A 22095-nucleotide genomic window follows, 5' to 3' on the forward strand; every position below is an offset into this window, starting at 1 on the left:
CAGTTCTTTTCTTCAGGAAGAATCTCCTTCCAGCACTTTATTTAATATCTAAAGCTCTACTTACTTTTAACCCCATTTGAGTCCTTTTGATTGCGGTTTCAAGATTCTGAATGTCTAGAGTCTTTCCCTTTTCCTCAAGTGGGAAATTTGTTAATTTCTCCTTTAACTGATAAAGGTCTTCATGGACCTGTAGGTTTAAATAATATAAAATATTGAAAGAATACATACAGAGTTCAGCTAAAACATTTATTTATTTTAACGTTTGTTTATTCTTGAGAGAGAGAGAAAAATAGAGAGAGCAATCATGTGCGTGAGCAGGGGAGGGACAGAGAGAGAGGGAGACAGCAGATCTGAAGCAGCCTCCATGCTGACAGCGGAGAGTCCCAAGTGGGGCTTGAACTCACCAACCCTGAGGTCATGACCTGAGTCGAAGTCAGACGCTTAACCCACTGAGCCACCCAGGTGCCCCCAATTATTGATGTTATTTGTTTTATGATTAAAATTTTTAATATTTATTTACTTTTGAGAAAGAGACACAGCATGAGCAGGGGAGGGGCACAGACAGAGGGAGACACAGAATCTAAATCGGGCTCCAGGCTCTGAGCTGTCAGCACAGAGCCCGACACGGGGTTCAAAGTCATGAACCGCAAGACCATGACCTGAGCTGAAGTCGGAAGCCTAACTGACTGAGCCACTCACGCGCCCCCACCCCTCCACAATTATTTACTTTAAAGATTTATTTCAAATAAAGTTATTTATTGTTAAAGATTTTCAATTTGCTTGAATTGCTGGAGACAGTCAGGTAGATTTTATGATGTTCTTTGTAAAGAATTATCTTCATGATTCTAAGATACTCTTTACTAGAATGTTTCATTATTGTCTTTCAGATTAAAAAGAAACTAAGCTCCCAGACAATTTTCTATTTTTCCTTCCCCCAATAGAAACAGATCCAAGGGTAAAACTGCAACTCACATGGCTTCTGCTTCTCACCCGGTGAAACAGTTGAGTTCAAGACGATATGAAATTTGTGCCAAACTCGGATTTCTATGAATTGGCCAAGAGGTAAGAAAACAGAAAAGTTCTAGCAAAGAGAGGTTTTAGTGAAAGCAGAGTCTTTCAAAAGGGAATTGTAAATAGGTTGACAGGGCCCATTGGTTTTCTGTTCTGGCTGGATCTTCCCCATTTACTGCTCTGAAAAAGTGGCTCTGTAGGTGTGTGGCCTTGATTCTGTTTCACGTAGTCAGAAATGAAAATGAGCCGTGAAGAAAAAGCAACATACGTTATCACTTCAACATTCTCCTTCTATATGTATTTTCCTTGGAAATGATGCGCACCTCTCTAACGTCCACCACCCTCATAATAAAATGGGTGCGGTGCTGTGAGATGAGGCATCACAAGGTTCTCTGCATTCATATTAGAAACCAAACTTCAATAGATAAATACAGATGGCACTAATTATCATATGGGCTGCTGCCACAAGAAAAACATTCTGTTATGCAAATGTATGAACCCAACACCTGTTTCGGCAACAGGCACACCAATAACAATCTGCAGACTGGGTTGCTAAAGGCATTTTGAAACGGTTACCTTTTCCCTCTTAGTCTAACTGGACATGAAGGTCCATCCCGTCTGTGTTATCGATTCCTTTGGAATATTCCCACGGACCCGAGGATTCAAAAGATCAAAATCCGCATCTTTTCACTGATGGGCAACACATTCGGGTAGACACATCTGGTCATTTATACTCTGCACACATTGTCATGGGAAGCCTTGAGGGCTCACAGATTGAAATCAGAACACACCTACTGTTTGCTTGTAGGCACAAAGGATGAAGAGGTACTTCTTTCCATTGTTTTGTCCAAATTATGGCCGCAAGCTGGTTTGCCATCTATTGTCTAAAGGCGTTTGGAAAGTACAAAGAAGCAGTTCAAGGGCGAGCCTCATTTGCAGGTCCACATTTCTTGGTTCATCCTTTGAATGCGCTGAATTGCCTTCCTGAAGCTCTAGAATTTGTAGTATTATTTGTAGTTTCACGTATCATTCTCTAATAACTTCTGTCAACAGCTGGGGGGAATGAAACTGCCCTGGATTATTTATCATAAAACCAAAAGGCTGCTTTTTTTTTTTTAATCTGCCCTGTGTGGACAATTACATTCCTTCCCAGAATCATGAGACAGTACGTAAGGGGTTGAGTACACAGTAAGGGCCTGGTAAAAGACAAATGAACATAATTCCTTGTGCCATCACTAATCACGTGATGTCCATGCACACCATCACATTCCCTCTGGTTTCTTTACCAAGGTTGGGGGGAGGCGGGAAGAATTATTCTACTTCATAGAACTGTTGAAAAAAACTAAGGCAATGTGTGTGAAAATGAATGAATGTCAGTTTTGGAACCAGGCAGATATAAACTAAAATCCTATTTCCCCCTTTCCTGAGCTGGACAAATTAGATTTTGAGAGCCTTGATGCTTTCATCTGTAAAATGGAGATAAATAGCTACGTGTTGAAATAGTGGCGAGGATAAAATGAGTTAAAGTATGGAGAGTGCTTGGCGTAGAGACAGCCACATAGGAGGGGACCGAACAAATATTAATTCTCTGCTCCTGAATTGTAAAACCTAGTGAAGTACCTTGATGTAACTGGCATTTAGTAAATGTTCATTGATTTGAATCGCTTTCTCAATCTTCAAGAGTTTTTTTAAAATTTTCTTGCCAGATATTTTCTTCTTCCCTCTCAGTAACCACACATCTGTTTGTATAGTAATTGCAAAAGAGACAAATACTAGGAAATGTGTCACCGGACTTGGGTAGGAAAAAAAGATTAAGTTCTAAATCTCTGTTCTTTCTTCAAATGGATCTAATCTACCATATTGAAATTTACGTGTCCCCCATCATCTCTGTGGTCATCAAATGCATTGCTTTCCATATATTTCCTACTTGGAGGAAGATTATTTTTTTCTTCTAAATGTTTTTTAATGTTTTATTTATTACTGAGAGAGAGAGAGGGAGAGGGAGGGAAAGAGACAGACAGACAGACAAGTGTGAGCAGGGGAGGGACACAGAGAGGGAGAAACAGAATCTGAAGCAGGCTCCAGACTCTGAGCTGTCAGCACAGAGCCCGACTCAGGACTTGAACACACAGTGGAGGAAGATTATTATTTTGACAGTTTGGGGACAGAGCTGCTTAATAAGAAGCCCTTGAAAGATGTAATGCAGTGAAGATTTGCTTGAAAATTTAGAAATCTGGCCATGCAACTAGGTTCCATGTTGTCAAAAGGCAGTTCCATAATTGCATTTTATGTATCTCTGCTGAATATAGAGTTTGGCTGAGTCATTCTCATTATGCTTTGCCCACTTGTCCCTTCATTTTATGTTGTCTGCTCCTCACAAACCAGTCGGAGGAGGTGATAAGAAAGACAGTGATGACATCAAGCTGTCAATTAGTTCCAACATTTCCAAGGTTGGTGTTTTCTTTGTTTGTTGAAAGACAGTGTGAGCCGGAGAGGGGCAGAGGGAGAGAGAGAACCTCAATCAGGTCCATATTCAGCACAGAGCCCAACGTGGGGCTCAATCCCATGACCCTGAGGTCATGACCTGAGCCGAAATCAAGAGTCGGATGCTTAGCTGACTGAGACATCCAGGCACCCCGCGTTAAGAAAACATTTATAGGGGCGCCTGGGTGGCTTAGGCGGTTAAGGATCCGACTTTCGCTTAGGTCATGATCTTGGGGTTCGTGGGTTTGAGCCCCGCGTCGGGCTCTGTGCTGACTGCCAGCTCAGAGCCTGGAGCCTGTTTCAGAGTCTGTAACTCCCTCTCTCTCTGACCCTCCCCTGCTCACACTGTCTCTCTCTCTCTCTCTCCTAGAAATAAATAAAACATTAAAAAAAGAAAAGAAAACATTTATAAAGTTGTATTAAGAAAATATCAGATGATCCTTAGTAAAGTAGAAAAACAAAGCTTGTAAGAGTAATGAATAAAAGAAAGCACCCAGGAGGCCTCCCGAACTCAGCACCCCACTTCTTCAAGACTGTTTCATAAACCTGCCATAACCGGTTCCAGGATCCACACACGTAGGATCTATCCCCTTGGGCAAGTTACTTTAGCTCTTTGTACTTTTAGTTTCTTCTGTAAACTGCTGCTAAACATGATCCCCGCCTAATACAGTTGTCGCTAGGGCTGGAGATAATTTAAAGCTCTCAGCACGGTGTCAAGCTGTCAGTAAAGATGGCAACTCTCTTAATTATAATGATGATGATGATTGCTATAGTTAGAACCTCAGTGTTCTGATCAGTTGAAAGATCCAGCTCACACTGTAAACAGTCTGAATTAGAGACTTAAATGCACAAGAAGTAGTTAACAAAAGGCTGCCTTGTAGGACTCTGTGTGGAGATGGTAACCCTATGTCCTGAACCAAAACTGAGAAAGTGGGTTCACGATCGGACAATGGGACAGAATATTCACAATCAGAACCGTCCTGAGAAATCCAAACATATGAGGCTTATGTTTTCATAATAAGTCACACAAAAAGAGTTTCTTATAATTAGAACACTGATTATGTGTATTTAAAGATTTTTTTCTCAGGTGTTTTAGATATTTTGTTAAAATATTTTATTATTAATTTGCATCATCTATTGTATTTTCCAAATAATAGTACATGTTAGGCCAGCTCCCTTCATTTTTGAAAAGAACGTGCATTATTGGAGACTGAATTGATGACTAGATCATTATCCAGGCGTCCAGATCAATGGACCCAATCCTGTCCTAGGTAAAATGGGATATTCCAAAAGTCCATCTGTAACAGGGAAACAAAGCATAATTTATTTGCCCTATAGCATCACCCATAAAGGTTGGTTAAGAATGGAGTGGTCCTGGGGCGCCTGGGTGGCTCAGTCCGTTAAGCATGTGACCTCAGCTCAGGTCACGGTCTCACGGTGTGTGAGTTTGAGCCCCGCATCGGGCTCTGTGCTGACAGCTCAGAGCCTGGAGCCTGCTTTGGATTCTGTGTCTCCCTGTCTCTCTGCCCCCCCACCCCCACATTGTCTCTGTCTCCCTCAAAAATAAACATAAAAAAAAAAAAAAGAATGGAGTAGTCCTGGTTAAAAAGCCTGAAATTAATTTTTCCTTTTCTTCCAGTAAAAAGCAGGCTAATCCTAAGAAGACACAGAAAAGAATAGAAAACTAAAGGATATTAAAAGGCAAGAGACCATATCTAATAATAACTCACATCTATCCAGTGTTACACATTATATGTTACATTTTAATTTTTACAAGACTCCTAAAAGGGAGTTCATATTATTTTTATTTTATACTTGAGGGAAACTGAGTCTTAAAGTGGTTAAGTAACTTGGGGCACCTGGGTGGCTCAGTTAGTTAAATGTCCGACTTCGGCTCAGGTCATGATCTCATGGTTTGTGAGTTCGAGCCCTGCATTGGGCTCTGTGCTGACAGCTCAGAGCCTGGAGCCTCCTTCAGATTCTGTGCCTCCTCCTCTCTCTGTCCCTCCCATGCTCGTGTTCTGTCTCTGTCTCTCAATAATAAACAAAAATGTTAAAAAAAATTTTTTTAAAGTAGTTAAATAGCCTGTGCATGGTAACACAGCTGGTTATTTGGTGGAACTACTTAAATCCAGGGAGTCTGAATCCAGAACCTTCATGCCTAACCATTAACCAGTACATGCATAATATCTACAAACATACAAATGTTTATTTATAAATACACAAAGTTAAAGGCTGGTGAAAATTCTGTGGAAAAGGCAGGATTTAAATATCTAGAGGAGTAAAAGGGGCAAGGGAAGACTATATTATTTAAATTTTTTTAATGTTTATTTTTGAGAGAGAGACACAGTGTGAGTGGGAGAGGAACAGAGAGAAAGGGAGACACAGAATCCAAAGCTGTGAGCTCTGAGCTGTCAGCACAGAGCCTGATGAGGGGCTCAAACTCACGAACCATGAGATCATGACCTGAGCCAAAGTCAGATGCTTAACCGGCTGAGCCACCCAGGCACCCCAATTAGTAGCCTGTTTAAAGGATGTAGGTCACAGCCCCAGGCAGAAGTAGAATCCACACTGCATGTCTGAGAGTAGTGCTGTATGCTCACAAATACTCCAGACGTGGTGAGAAAGTAGGGTAGGTCTTTCTCATTCTTTGTTATACGTTTTCTACATATCACCAGGGAGAATTTTATACTGTGCCTAGAGAGCGGCCTGGGTATGTATGACTATTCTGAGCTCTCCTGCTCCACTTTACAACCCAATGACAGATGATATCGATACTGTAATGTTATAGCCTAGGTTGATGAAATAGCTACCTCTGGGTCCCACTCTGAAGTGAAAAGGCTTCTAGCTTTTCAGTGAGGGCCCTAGTCTACACTGTTCCAAACCGCAAGGGGAGCAGCCCTGGCAAAGAGAATTATCTCAAGGGAAAGTGTGAAATTAGGTGTGAGAATTCTCCCCAGATTCTGGTCTCTTTTTTAGAGATGTTCCAGGGCTGGAGAAATACAGAAAACTAAAGAGTAACATAATTGTCCCTGTAGTCAACATGAAGTATGCTATAGGGGACACTGGCTGTTGCGGGGCAGGAATCTCCATTAGCGTCCCTGTTGTTTGGAGCCTGTAAAAATGGGCCCTGGATTTAGAAGGGGCTTTACTCCACGAGGTCTGGCCTTTGACCTTGGATACTGAGAGGTGATCTCTAGGCCCCTAAAGTGCCCTGCTTGATAAGTGTCTCTGCTTCGCCTCTGGTCACCAGACAGTCTAACAGTGTACACGGGGGGGGGGGGGGGGGGGTGGCCTTGGGTCACACTGTATCTGTTCCAACCTCTACAAGAACTGGTGACTAAAGGCATTAGGATGACCTCTGGGAAGAGCTGGAGCTAAAAGGTCAGAACACGGGCAGCGTGTGATTGAGTCCCAGTAAAAACTCTGGACGTCAAAGTCTTAGGTGAGCTTCCCTAGTTGGCAGTACTCCTTATATATTGTCACACATCACAGGTGGTAGGAGGTAAAGCCATCCATGACTCCAAGGTAGGGGGTGGGGATGACCTGAAGCTCCACTGGATCCCTCTTGGACTCTGCCCCATACATGTCTTTCCTCAGCTGACTTGAATTTGTATCCTTTTGATGTTATAATGTTGTAATTGCAAGGACAGCACTTTCCTGAATTCTGTTGCTTTAGCAAATTGGCCAGTATGAAGGTGGTCAGGGCCCAGAAGTTTGTAGATAGCTGGCCTGAGGCGATGTTGATTCTGGGTACTTGTGAACTTAGGCCCATGTAGATGTGGGAGCAGTTTTGCCCGGACTGGTCCCTCAGGCTTTGCAGTTGGGTTAAACTCATCTAGGATGCTAGTGACAGAGGATGGTAAAAGGTAAGAAGATTTGGGTATTATTCGTAACGGGAGCTCTATGAAGTTGGGGCGTTTAGGGCTTTGTCTTTTGGAAAAGACAAAGAATTAAAAGAAATCTCTCCTCGGTGGGAGGTAAGAGACCAATATCCTGGCAGGAAAATCCATTGCAGGTCCGAGTATGAGTCAGAATGGAGAGAATTTAGACAAATTACTTCAAGCCTTAGACAAATGGAGCTAAATATAAGTTAAAAGTGATGATTTATGTAGAAATGTTTTAAAACTACCACATGGAAATGTGAAAAAACAAAAATGCTTTTGCTTTATTGGAAAAATCTGAGTGTAATTGTCACAAACTGCGTTATCCTGGAGAAGGTAAGACTTTCTTGATATTTCCCCCCACTCGGGTTAGAAAAAGTTATCTCCCAGACTTTTTAAAATTGGTCACATTCCTATTCAAAACTTAAACTTGACGAGCAATCCAAGTTATCTTTCCTACATTTTCCTGTGTGTGTTCCTAAGCTTTTATTTAATTCATTTATTTATCTGAGATACAGTTGACATACAACGTTTTATTTCAGGTATACAACGTGACGATTCGATATTTATATTTACTGTGAAATGGTCACAGTAAGTTAACATCCATAACCACACGTAGTTACAATTTTTTCTTATAATGAGAACTTTTAAGATGTATTCTTTTAGTAACTTTCAAATATAACAGTACAGTATTAACTGTAGTCGCCATGCTGTACATTACATCCCCAAGATGTAACTTATTTTCAAGGTACTTTTAGATGCACAAAACGTAGGTGCTTAAGAAAAGTAGTTAACATATTTCAACTTTTCCCCAAATCTCTTAACCATCTCCCCAAAGTGCCTGATTCGTATTCCCACCCATGTCATGGGTTCAGATTTTTCAGAATATAACATTTTAAAATAGTGCCTCAGTGTAAAGATGGGTTTTTCGGAAATAAAGGTTCTGGGGTGAGGTGTACGGTCTTGAGAGTTTTACCAGAGGCAGACCGGTCGAGCTTCTGAAGCGGAGCTTGGCCGAGGTCTGGGTTGGCATATTTGGGAGTTCTCGAAGGAGCAATGCCTCCCGCGTGCTGGAGGCAGTCTAGGGGCGGCGCTCCAAAAGGCCGGGCGCGCGTGGATCTGCGCTGCTGGGCCTCGCTCGCACGTGTCTTAGCTGGGCAGGGTCGGGAAAGGCCCGCTTCCCACCTGGATTAGGATGGATCCGATGGGGTCGCGGTCTTCAGTCTCCAGCGCCATGGGTAGGGCCGAAGGAGGCGCGGTCTCCAGGCGCCCAAGCCGGGTGCGGCGAGTGCTCGTCCCCATGGCAACCCCACGCGCAGCCCGGCCTGTTCTACGCCGGGAGCGGAAGAGGGGTGTGGGCGGAGTCAGGGTAGCGGGTTCCTGCCAAGAACGCGTCCCTGCTTGCGCGCCTCCCCCGCGCACCGGCAGCCGTGGTGCGGCCCAAGGCGGAAGCGGCTCCGGGACGGAACTGGCTCGCTCTCGCAGCTATGGCTGCGGGCGTCCCATGTGCGCTTGTCACCAGCTGCTCGTCCACCTTTACCGGAGACCGGCTGGTCCAACGTGAGTAGCGAGGCTCCTGCGCCGACCTCCAAGCCCCCCGGGCCTCGGCGGGCGGCAGCCTCGGAATCGCGGTCTCCCTCCGTGTCTTTGTCGCCGCCGCGGGCCCTGGGCTCTTCGTCCACTCGGCGGTGGCCAGCGGCTCTTCGGGTGCATCTCAGACCCGGTCTCGGTGCCCAGGCACCAGGTGCTTTCCCCTGGCTCTCACACTCATTGCTTTTCTGCCCTCCGGGCGCACTATTGCATTTCTTCTAGCTTTTTCTGCAAAGTGGGACTCATCCCTGCCCCGCCCAGCCCACGGATTGTTGCGGGAGCCTTTGAGATGCACCGCAAGGCGCTCTGGAAATTGTACCGCGTCACGCGGGTGGAAGGTGCAGGAACTGGGATGTCTGTTGCTATCCCTGCCCCTGGGATAGAGCGTAGGTTTCCTCTTGGCTCCCCCTCGTTGCATGTGAGTTAGCCCTTGTCTCCTCCGCTCCAGCTGTTAACTGTAGGCTCTCGGCCAACATTATCTTTTGGGAGTTACTGGGCCTAGTGTCTTTGCTTCTGGACCTTCATGGTGGCTGTCAAAACTAAATCACTCTTAAAAGAAACCTTAGGCGAGACCAGTGTAGTAGAGAGAGCATGAGACTGGGTCATAGGCTCAACTCTTTCAGTAAAGGATTATGTGCAGTTGATTGTAACCAAGAGTGTTTTAAATGAGTGGATCTCAGCTATGTGACAGCTTAACCTTCACACTTAACCTACACCCTTCAGTTTTCGAGTCTGTAAAACGATAACTTTCACAAGACTGTTGTGCTTACCCCAGAGGCTGTCATATATATAGTACACATTCGATAATGGCAGGCATTATTATCAAAGCACATTATCTTGGGAACCCTCCAGTTTCCTGGTGCTACAAATGGACCAGGCATATGAGCCTATCTCACAGGATTATTTGAAGGACGGGTGCCATTTCGAAAGCACTTTGTCAACCGTGAAGCTTCACACAACTGTATATGTATTTTTTCTGTACCTGTCAAATGGCAGAATTAGGCAGGATGCCTCTCCAACACAAATATCCTATAACTTAGTTATCGTTTGTGACCACTTAAAAGTTCTTTGGGGGTGTGTGTAAAAGTTTAATTATAGCACTTTTATTAAGTGGAAATAACTACTCTATGCCATTTCCTTACCCCTTAATAGTGCCTTTTCCCATTTATTCCCTTTCTTTTCTTTTTTAAAAATTGTTTCATTGTAAAAGTAGTGCATAATTCTTTTTCTTTCTTTAGTGCATACTCATGAAGTAAGATTTAGCATATGGAGAAAAGAGAATGTCAGCCATGGTCTCATCGCCCAAACACAAATACTGTTAACATTTCTGTGCATTTCCTTCCAGTATTTTTTCCAGTGCTTACATTTAAAAAGAAAAATTGTAATTACATTTCTCATATAATTTTTATCCTGATATTTTATGTGTAATTTTCATGTATTATAATGTACCTTTTCATGTTTTGTATGTAAAATTTAAATATATGTAAATTAAACACACATTTAAAACTAATTAAATAAAATTAAATATCTGCACATATAATTAACATTTATGAAATACATAAAATATTTATATAATTTATATTTATATTTCACATACCATTTTAATATTAATTTTATCCTGCTATTTTTCATTTACCATTACATCATAAATTACCTTCCATCATATATTGCCTCTAATGAACATAGAATTTGCTCAAGATTCTTTTTTTTTTTTTTTAAGTTTTTTATTTATTTCTGAGAGAGCGAGACAGCATGAACAGGGGAGGGTCAGAGAGAGAGGGAGACACAGAATCTGAAAGAGGCTCCAGGCTCTGAGCTAGCTGTCAGCACAGAGCCTGACATGGGGCTTGAACCCACAAACCATGAGATCATGACCTGAGCCGAAGTCGAATGCTTAACCGACTAAGCCACGCCGGCACCCCAGAATTTGCTCAAGAGTCTTAAAATTCTTGATGTATTTAACTTTACAAAATAATCACATGCATTTGGATTCCCATTACTGATATATATAAAAGTCATTTCAATGCCAGTCTCAGAAATATTTAAGTATTCTGATGGCTATCGTACTCTCTGTGTGCTTTAAAGATCAGAATGGTCACTTCTTGCAGGAGCTGATTACCTACAGTTGGCAAATAGTAACACTGTACTTCTTTAAAATGTGTTAGCCTCCTTGGGGGTAAAATTAATTCTGTAAAATAATCCACTTTGTTTCTAAATGTCAAATTCCTCTTAGATAGCTCAAGCCAAATTTGTGTTGATTAGATAGCCTTTGTGATTCCATTAGTATTGTGTAGGGGAAAAAAATAAGACTGACTAGTGAAGACATTACTTATAAGGAAAAAGTGAACTATAAAAGGGCTTTATCATTTCTTTTCAGGTTATTGATAGGGAAATGGTAGGTACCACTAGACTGCGGTATTTGCTGAGCATTCCTTCCGTTTTATTATAATTAAAGATTGAATTAAATCATGAATTGAGGCTGATTTGGTATAAGAGATAGACCATAATGAATGATGTTTGTCAAAGTGTTCAGTGATATTAGGCCATAGTATGTTTTTGGAATGAATCTGGTCTCTTTGGGGAAGGTTTGGTTTCCTTTCAAACATCAGGAAGAGGAACCTTCAGGGTTTCTCCACTTTCTCTTTCTTTCAACATCTGATCTCTTTTACTGCTTTTAACCAACAATGGGAAATATTTCATAACCAAGTTTGTTATAAATACACATGAAATAAAAATCAGTAGCCTTCTGCTATGGATAAAGTGCATGCATGGATTTTGTGGAAAACTTTTTCATTTTGTCACTCAAAGGCCTTATATTCAGTATTCTGAGTGGGTGTCTGACATCAGATAAAAGGGTGTTACAGGCTTGCATTGTAGACTTAAAAAAATTTTTTTTAATATTTATTTATTTTAGAGAGAGAGAGAAACCAAGCACCAGCAGGGGAGAAGAGAGGGAGGGAGACAGAACCCAAAGCGGGCTCCGGGCTCTGAGGTGTCAGCACAGAGCCCAACATAGGGCTCGAACCCACATACCACGGGATCATGACCTGAGCCAAAGTTGAACGCTCAGCCCACTGAGCCACTTAGGCACCCCACATTGTAGACTTTCAAAGGGAAATGAAGTCTCAGAATGCTTGAAGGCAAGGCTGTATGTGGTGAGGGAGCCAGTGTCTATACTCCAGGGGCAGACGTCTTTCCACCTCATATGTATTTATATGAAGATTTTACTTTAATTCTGGGAAAGTATATCCTGATACTAAGCACAGCCGTCTCTTTGTGCCAGTTACTGTAGCTAAAATGACAATTCCTACTATCAAGAGGGATGCAGTGAAAGTGTCTGTTCCACTGGTGAAAATATTAAAATGTAGAGCCTGAAGTTTTAACATTTTACTCTATGTTGAAGGAACTTTATTTATCTTAACTCTAGGATAGTTAACACACAGTGTTATATTAGTTTCAGGTACACAATATTTTAACACTTCTATACATTACTCTGTGCTCATCATGATAAGTGTCCTCTTAATTCCTTTCACCTATTTCACCTGTCCCCCCAGTCAGCCTCCCCTCTGGAAGCATCTGTCTTCACTCTATGAGTCCGTTTTTTGGTTTGCCTTTTTTTCTTAGTTGTTTTTTTCCTTAAACTCCACCTATGAGTGAAATCATACTGACTTTGTCTTTGTTTGACTTATTTTACTTAGATTATATCCTCTAGATTCATCCATATTGTCACAGATGGCAAGATTTCATTCTTTTTTATGCCTTAGTAATATTCCATTCTATATATATTCACCACATTTTCTTTATCCATTCTCTATTGAAGGGCACTGGGGCTGCTCCCATGGTTTGGCTATTGTTAATGCTACAATAAACATAGAGACGCATATGTCTCTTCGAATTAGTGTTTTTGTTTTCTTTGGGTAAATATCCTGTAGTGGAATTACTGGTTCTTATGGGGGTAATCCTATTTTTAATTTTTTTGAGGAACCTTAATACTCTTTTCCCACTCCTAGAAGGAGCTTTAGTTAGAAATGTCCCTGGAGACTTGTTTGTTTGTTTTTTTAAGTGTGTAATGCCAACTCAGCAACCATAAGCCATTCAGGTTCTACATCTGAACACTCAGAACAAAATTCTTTTCGTGAAATGTGGGAATTTGGAGACCTTACAATCATAATAAGCATTTATATGTATATCAGAACTCTTCTCAAATGCCTTTTCACATCTTTTAATTTGGTTCTTGTATCCGTGAAGTCATAAAGTCAGGTTATTCCCATTTTATAAATGAAGAGATTGTGGCTTGGAAATACTAGGAGGCTTGCCCAAAGTGCTGTGTACTAAGTATGGGAGCATATGATCACAGTCAGGATTTTTATGCATGGAATATGTAAATGAAATATGTTGGAATCCCTTAGCGCTCAGAACTATTTAAGGTGGTGGCATTGGTGTAAGAAATGATAGAGAAGATTAACTCCTAAAAAAAAATTTACAAACCTCTTTGGATTTCCATTTGGGAGAGTTGAGGTCTTGATTCTGAGTGAAGAGAAAGACATCTTTGTCTGGAGGATATATATTTAAAACGACCATTATGGGGCCACCTGGGTGGCTCAGTCAGTTGAGTGTCTGGTTTCGGCTCAGATCATAATCTCACGGTTCTTGGGTTCGAACCTCACATCGGGTTCTCCGCTGTCAGCCTGTCAGGGCAGAGCCCACTTTGGATCCTCTGTCCCCCTCTCTCTTCCCCTCCCCCACGTACACTCTCAAAAAAACAAACAAAAAAACCCAAACGTTATATATGCCTGATAGTTTTAACAGTGTCTGGATTTTTATTTGCTCTGTTGAGTGAACTCAAAATAGGCATATTATGTATTAGTCACTCCCACGTAGGATTAACATTAAAAATAGGAAGTTGTTTGAGATCATCTCTACCATCCCTCTAGATGTAAAATTCTGTGTTACCATGTTTCTTGTTTTTATGTTAGATTATATGGTGCTCCTTACCTCTTTTTTTTTTTTCTTCTCCTATTTCTGAGAGAGGGAGACGGCGTGAGCAGGGGAGGGTCAGAGAGAGACACAGAATCTGAAACAGTCTCCAGGCTCTGAGCTAGCTGTCAGCACAGAGTCCGACGTGGGGCTCAAACCCACGAACTGTGAGATCATGACCTGAGCTGAAATCGGCCACCCAAGTGACTGAGCCACCCAGGTGCCCCACCTCTGGCATTCTTAATTTGTGTGTGTATGTGTGTGTGCGCGCACAAATGCACTCTGGAAAACTGCCCCATGTATTTTGTGCTATAATATCACATTCAGTGTATTAACATTAATGCAATCCACCAATCTTACTCAGATTTCCTCAGTTTGACTTCTACACATTTGTGTTTGTGTATGTATTCTATACAGCTTCATCACCTGTGGTTTGTATATCTACCACAGTCAAGACACTGAATAGTTTCAACACCACAGGGATCCACGTGTTGCCCTTTTATGACCAGATCCACCCCTCCCCCAGGTTATGCCCCAAGCCTTCATCCCTAACCCCTGACAACCACTAACCCATCTTCCATTTCTAAAATGTTTTTGTTTCAAAAATATGATTGGAGCTCTATAGTAGATTATTTTTGGGGAGGGTTTTTTTTTCTGTTCAACAGAATTCCCTAGAGAGTCATCTAGTGTGTATGTATCAATTCATGCCTTTTTATTGCTGATAAGGATGGGCCACAGTTTAGCTATTTAGCTATGCAAACACATCTGGGCTGGTTCCAGTCTTTGGTCACTGGTCCTGTTTTTCTATAAAGTTTTATTGGCACAAAGCCGTGACCATTTGTTTACATTTTGTCTATAACTACTTTCCAGAGTTGAACAGTTACACAACAGTCAGCATGGCCCACGGCCTAAAATATTTACCATCCGGCCCTTTATTGAAAAAGTCTGACAACCTGTATTCTGAGCACTCAGTGTGTACCACTGCTTAACTATTATAACATTTTTATGTTATTGTTCCCATCATGATTCTCATTTTGCAAAGCAATTGCAACATGGAGAAATTAAGTGATTTGCCTGGGCCGGAATAGCTGAGCTGGGTTTTGAACATGGGCAGTAGCAGCCTCTTAACCAGTCCTGCTTGCAATGAACTCAAGACAGCGGAACTCAAAACAGTTAAGGTGCCAGAGAGACAGCAGCTGAGCTATGGGGAGGTTCTCCTTGAAAGGCTGAAGGGATAATAGGATTTGGCCTGTGGTCATTTGCTTTTGTAGGAGAGCAATGCTTGGAACAGAGCTAAAACTTCTCACTAATTTGAATTTAGCAATTCCACTAGGACTTTGTACATTCTTCCAGGATTTACCTAAGGCTCAGGCCCGAGGTCCTGGTCACCTGGTTTCCACAGCGCCCCTGGCACCTAGAAAATGAGCACAGCCTTTGTTATGTTTTGCTGTTTTCCCAGGGATTTGCAGATCAGGAGGGCCCTGGGGGAGGCCAAATGGTAGCTTTGAAACAAAATACCTTCTTTTCCTCATTGTAGATGGGAAGACTTATGGCCAGCTGAGAAGATTTGGGTCTCCTTTTAGGGCAGTCAACTATCCTCATTTGCCCAGAATTGAGGGTTTTTTTTTTTTAATTGAAGTATAGTTGACATGTATTAGTTTCAGGTGTATGACATAGTGATTTGACAGTTACAAACGTTGTGAAATGCTCACTACGATAGTGTCTTACCATCTGTCACCATAAACAATGATTACCATATCACTGACTATATTCCCTATACTGGACGTTCTCTCCCTGTGATTTGTTTATTTTATAGCCAGAAGTTTGTACTTCTTAATCTCCTTCCCTATTTCCCCTGTCCCCTCCGCACCCTCCCCTCTGGCAGCCACCAGATTGTTCTCCTGTGTATGAGTTTTTGTTGTTCGTTTTGTTTTTTTTAGATACCACGTAGAAGTGAAATCGTATGGTTCTTGTCTTTCTCTGACTTATTTCTCTGAGCGTAATACCTTCGAGGTCCATCCATGTTGCAGTTTTAAGGGTGCTGTAGACCCTCCACTTTCAGAGTAGAGAACTGGACTTTTGTGTTTGGATTTCAGATGCACTTACCCCTGGAAACAGTGCTCCAGCCCCTACGTTTCTAAGACTGAAGAACCAGATAGCTCAATTATATGATGGGTAAAGTAGGCTTTGGGGAATTATACAGGCAAAGCCAGCCATCATTTATGACATCGCTTCTTTGGGGAACATCCATTTTCCTTCAAGACTGAGAGTTTGTTTCTAGGTCTATCAGATTCCTATAGTTAACAAAAGGATCCTAAAGTAGTTTACTCAGGAGAACATTCTTCTTTCAAAGGTAGAGGCTTATTGTACAGCTTAGTTAACATTGTCCAGCAACGGAACAGGATGAGAGCTTGGGTCTTTTAATTTGCATTTTTTTCTATAGCTGCTTTATTATTCTGAGTGGAGCCTTTTACTCTGGGAATACATTATAATTGTTGCTTATGTGAAGTCACCTATTTTGTCATGGTAGGACGACTCTGCCTTGTGTATTTCCACGGCTTTATTTTCTTCAAAGGAAGAAAGATCAGGCTAACAAATCTTCCACGAATGGGCGAAGGTTATATCATCAGAGAGAGTTCAGTAGGTGGTCAGACTAAAGCAGCGATTTCAACTGGTAATGGGGATTGTTTTTAGCTGTGATACTCAGTATGTTTTTAAATTTTCAATTACTATTGATAGAGGGCTTAGGATTTTTATCGTTGTTAAAAGAGGGATGTTAAGTCACCAACCTAAGGAAGAAAAAAGATTAAATACAAGTTCATATTTTCTCCAGACCCAAAGGAACTTACAAAACTTACTAGAGTATGAGGAACTTCTAGTGTGAGCACTCATATGTGAGTGTGTGTGTGTGAGAGAGAGAGAGTGAGAGAGAAAGAGAGGGAAATTCAAGCTCATAGAAGTTGTGATCCTCTAAGGTTGTTCAGCCCTAAATGTTGGGGAGCCAAGATTGAGTTCTGATTCTTTTAGGTACATGAAACATGATGAATTTCTTGGCAGCCAGAACTGTGTGGATTCAAGGTGGAGGTAGGGATAGGAAAAGTTACAGTAAAAGATGTTACTACTAAGGTGAGAACTTTTTTGGTGCAAATTAAGTGTATACGTTTCTTTCGTGGTGGTTTAGAGCATTAGTAGATGAGCCGTGACAGGTTAAAAGATTAAATGAAGACATTTTTATTGGTGTTCAGTTTGTTTCCTCGTGGAGTCAGGAATTTGACTTTTTGTGTAAGGTTATTGTTGATGAAATGATTGTAAGGTGTTTGCCTTCCCAATAAATGGCATTCTGGTAAAGAGGGTGGAGAGTATGAGGAGAAACACCAGCGGAAAAGTAGTGTGCATTAACCCATGTTGCACAGAACCATTTATGACACAGTGCAGTGAATTATCCTGGATGATTCTAAGAGTATCTAGACTCAGACCTTTATTTCTGGGCCATCCAACTGCTTGATTTTGTGCAACAAAAGTAAGAACATCTAGAAACTATGTAGTGGTCATTTGGTTTAAGCTTGCCCTGTATAATTCCTCAACAAATAGTGACACTTCATAATAATGAAATCTGATATAGAACCGTTTTTCAAAAGGTTGAGGTATGAAAATTGTTTTGAGTATGTCTGGCAAGAATGATAATCTGGACGTGACATTGTATTTGTGTTGTTGCCAATGCACACAGATACCACAAACCCATCTCTGATAATTACTCGCCCACAAAGCAGGATTCACGTAGGTTAAGACAGAGAACAGTTGTCAAACTCTTAAAGAGCCTGTGTGGTGTCGTTAGGTTCAATAGCAAATGCCCTCTTGAGGGGTTAATTTTCCCCACTGACCTGAAGGCTGGTTCTACACAGAGATGGGGAAAAGCATTACTGTCCTTGGATCAAAATCTGTATTGTCAGAGCAGGAAAATGTGATCAACTGGTAATAAACAAAGAAAATTACCATTCTGTCTGAATTCTGCAGGGGTCATTCAGGGGTTTTGTGGGGGAAAACTTTTTGTGAATTGAGCTCTGAGGTCTACCTTATTCCCTGGCTGTTTTGACTTGAAGCAAGTTAGCTTTCCTCCTACAAATATTTATAGTGACTCTACCTGTGCCATCATTGTTCTAAGTCTCTAAAACATCATGTGCCTCAGTCACTTACCTTGTCTGTAAAATGAGGACGTTATCTTCTAGCTTCCATGATTTTTTTTTTTTAGCAGCTTCATTGGGATAGAATTTCAATATAAGATCCACTTATTTTTGGTGCAAAACATTTCTATCCTCCTAGAACGAAACTTTGAGCCTATTTGCAGTCACTCCACATTCTCACCCCCAGCTTGATGCAACCACTAATGTGCTTTGTCTTTATAGATTTGCCTTATGTGGACATTTTATTTCAAAGGAATCTTATAGTATGTACTCTCTTGTATCAGCCTTTTACTCAGCTTAATGGTTTTGAGATTCATCCATATTATAGCATGTACTTCATATTCCATTGTAGGTTCTATTGTATGGGCATACCACACTTTAACTATTTATCAGTTGAGAGACATTTGGGTTGTTTCAGCTTTTGGGCTATTATGAGTGATGCAGTTATGCACATTCAAAGAAACTACTGTCCTATTTGAAGAAACTGCCAAACTGTTTTCCAGAGTGATGGCACTGTTTTATATTCCCCTCAGCGATGTACGGGGGTTTCAGTTTCTCCTCTTCAGCAACCCTCGTTATTGCCTGTATTTTCCAGTATAGACATTCTAGTGGGTGTGAAGTTGTATCTCGCTCTGGTTTTGATTTGCATTTCCCAAATGGCTAATGATGCTGAGATTCTTTTCATGCGTATATAGTCCATTCCTTCATCTTCTTTGGTGAAATGTCCATTCAGTTCTTCCCCCTTTTTTTAATCTTTATTTTTGAGAGAGAGAGACAGAGTGTGAGCAGGACAGAGACAGGGAGACACAGAATCTGAAGCAGGCTCTAGGCTCTGAGCTGTCAGCACAGAGCACCACGTGGGTCTCGAACTCACAAACCGTGAGATCATGACCTGAGCTGAAGTCGGTCGCTTGACTGACTGAGCCACGCAGTCCCCCATCATCTTCCCATTTTTAGGTTGGGTTATTTTGGTCTTCTTAATGAGTTGTAAGAGTACTTTATATAGTCTAGATACAGGTCACATGTATTATTCGCATATATTTGCTCCTGTTTTGTGGCTTGTCTTTGGGTTTTCTTGATGGTATCTTTTGAAATGCAAAACTTAAATTTTGATGAAGTCCAGAGTATCATATTGTTCTTTTTCTATGATCCTTTGACCATGCGTTGCCCAATCATGATCTTAGCCTTCTCGAAGGACCTTTTAAATCCTAGGACATTGGATGTGTTAGCTTTATGATGTTCTCCAATGGACCAAGCTTATTTTCAATATTTGAATGCAGGGGCTACAGAGTAGATGTTCTTCATTAAACTTACTGTGTGTGGGAAAACTCATCTCAGACACGTTTACCTTCTTTCAGAGTAAGTGAGCATCTGCTGCAGATACTCACATCATCCTGAGGAGACATTGACATTTTTTGTGACATTGACTTGATGCTGATTTGTTGATGAAAAATTATTATTTGAATGGGAAAAGTATTTTCACAATTGTCCTGTCAAGACTTATGTCTTCTTTTTTCCAGAAAGCCACCATTCATAAATTATTTTTAAAACGTCTGAGGTTAATGGCCAAATAATTCTTATGGTTAAAATAACTAAGACATTTTGAGATAGGTTTTATCGGAGATACATTTTATGGGAGGTTGTGATGCCAGGCTGAAATGGCTAGTTTCCGTTCTGTGAGAAAGAATAAAACCAACTTTGCATTCCAGAACTTGCATTTTGCTTCATAAACACAGACAGGTCAGTTCCACAGATGCCTTTTAGATCAGGGTTTCTGAGCCTTCACAGTGTTGACATTTTGGGCCGGGGAATCCTCTGCTGTACAGGTGCTGTCCTGTGCCCTGTAGGATGTTTCACAATATTCCTGGCCTCTGCCCAGATGCCAGTGGCATCTCCCAACCCGTGACAACCAAAACTGTCTCCAGATGTTGGCTGGAGGGACAAAATCACCTCCCCATAAAGAAGCATGGCTTTAGATCTAGAACTGTGGCTTTGAATAAATAAGGAATAGTGATGGAATTCAAAGAAGTCCCTCTCCCCCATGTGGGTAGGGATGGTCCCTGGGCTGTGCCACTGGGGTTGATAAAGTAGTCTTTGCATGCAGCCCATAGAGCATACAGGCTGGGGGTTCCTCCTTGGGCCTCATGAAACGCTGCTCTGTGTTCTCTCTCCCCTTGCTGCCGGCTCCTTCCTGTTCTGTGCAGATTTGTCTTACTGCGTTGTGAGGTCTTCTGAGAGCAAGCCCAGACCATATGTTCTTCCTGTATTTCCCCCCCCCGCCCCGCCCCCAGTTATTTTAAGATGAAGCTGTGGTGACCAATTCCAGATGGCTCCTGGGAGAAAGTAAACTTGAGGAAGAGGAGGGGGACTGAGTTGCATTTCCTCTGCCTCAACTTTCAAACTTTTCCTCGGTGATATAAAAAGCCACCCCAGAGCATGTGGAAGTGTGAATTTCCAGGGTGACCAGAGAGGAGTGTGTGAGGAAAAGGTAACTAAGTGTTATAAGCAAGCCACAATCCCTGCCGCCGCTGTTAGGGCAGCCGGTGGTGTGTTGCCTTCACCCGGTGACTTAATACTGCCCCAGCCGGCCACCTGCCCTTCAGGCTGCACCGGGAGGCTGCAGGGCGACTGCTCAGAGGGTCCCAGATGAGGATTTCCCCGCATTTGTCCTCGTAAAGGCCCGACCCTAAGGCGGCACTGTTTTCAGCTGTAAGTATCACGCGGGCCAAGTGGAGAGACTGCGTTGGAGCATCGCCCCTTGTACTTGGGGAATAATCTGTTAGTTCATAACCGCTACAAAGTGTTCAACCCCTTTCTAAGACATTCTCATGAAATCGCACTATAAAATTGTAACCAGTTGTAACAATATGGAGCCATGATGAGTTTTAAAGGTCTCTCTTTGCCTTTCCTTGCTGGCTAATGAGGACTCTGGCCTTCACGTTTTTTTTTTCCTAAAGCGCATTTTACTCAATTCTTTTCTTTCATAATGGCCACTTTCCCCTGCAACTGACGTCAGACTCTGCTGCCTCCTATAATTTTCCTAATTGCTTTCTCTTCTGTCTCAGTCTGTGCCTTAACAATGGAAAAGAAACACTGGAGAAGGCATATTTTGGGAAGGGAGGGGCCGGAGCAGCTCAAGGACATGGTTGTTTCCTAACTGCGCTTTTTGGTGCCAGCCCTGCCCGGTGCATCTCTGGCCCGGGGTGTGGCACATGGGCAGACACCTGAGCCGGGGAGCAGGAAAGGAACACTAACTGGGGGCAACTCAGTGCCCAGTGCCTGGCCGCACCTTCTCACGCATCATTTCATTTAATCTGCAAGAAGCCATTTGAGAAGTGTGTTTGTCCCTTTACCGGTGAGGAAATGAGACCCAGAGAGGTCAATTTCTCGTTCTCACAGGGAACCAGCATTCAAATACACATCTGTCTGTCCCCAGGTCTGTGCTGTCTCTATTTTTTGGCCTTTTCTGTTCTAGTCAGTACTGCAGTGTAGAGGGGAGGGAGAGGAACCTTGGGTCCCCAAAGGAGTGGATAGTATGAAAGACGTTTGTCTCTGGGGTTGGGTGTATGGTACCATCCCATAAAGGCAGCTTCGGTTCTCTGAGAAGGAATAAAACCAGCTGCATTCTCAGAAGAGGGCTGATTTCTAGAAGGATCTTCTTGATTTGGAGTGGCAGCTATCATTTCCCTCTGGACATAGAAGATATGACTTAACCAGTGGACAGCTTCTTTTCACAAAGAACACCGTGATTTGTTAAGGGGGCATTAATTCTACCACTATCAAAAGTGTCCTTAATTCTGCTGCTGAAGAAGATAGGGATCATCTAAGGCCATATCAGTGCACTTAAGTTAGAATGGACTTGTTTTGTCTTTTTTGTCTTGAGTGGATAGATGAGGGGTAAGGTGAGGGTAGTATGTGTGGTGCGTGTGCGTGAGAGAGAGAGAGAGAGAAAGAGAGAGACTGCAAAT

General features: G+C 42.1%; 2 protein-coding genes across 8 annotated transcripts in view; one reads left to right on the forward strand and one right to left on the reverse strand.

Annotated features, from left to right (window-relative positions):
* The window catches only part of IQCH (IQ motif containing H), a 214952-nt gene extending 206303 nt beyond the window's left edge, over positions 1 to 8649 (reverse strand). For all 7 annotated transcript variants that reach the window (XM_039220123.1, XM_039220114.1, XM_039220106.1 and 4 more), the window contains exons 1-2: positions 8565 to 8649; positions 65 to 187 (exon numbers count right to left, since the gene is read on the reverse strand). In XM_039220123.1, the coding sequence (XP_039076054.1) occupies positions 65 to 187; positions 8565 to 8615 (174 nt within the window). In that variant the 5' untranslated portion in view covers positions 8616 to 8649. The remainder of the gene's footprint in view (positions 1 to 64; positions 188 to 8564) is intronic.
* Positions 8650 to 8848: 199 nt separating this feature from the next.
* AAGAB (alpha and gamma adaptin binding protein) overlaps positions 8849 to 22095 on the forward strand; it is a 53082-nt gene continuing 39835 nt past the window's right edge. Inside the window, exon 1 of the mRNA XM_039219791.1 lies at positions 8849 to 8939. Coding sequence (XP_039075722.1) covers positions 8867 to 8939 — 73 coding nt within the window. The 5' untranslated portion in view covers positions 8849 to 8866. The remainder of the gene's footprint in view (positions 8940 to 22095) is intronic.

Source organism: Hyaena hyaena, unplaced genomic scaffold, assembly GCF_003009895.1.
Source record: "Hyaena hyaena isolate Hyena2069 unplaced genomic scaffold, ASM300989v1 scaffold_15, whole genome shotgun sequence".
Taxonomy (NCBI): domain Eukaryota; kingdom Metazoa; phylum Chordata; class Mammalia; order Carnivora; family Hyaenidae; genus Hyaena; species Hyaena hyaena.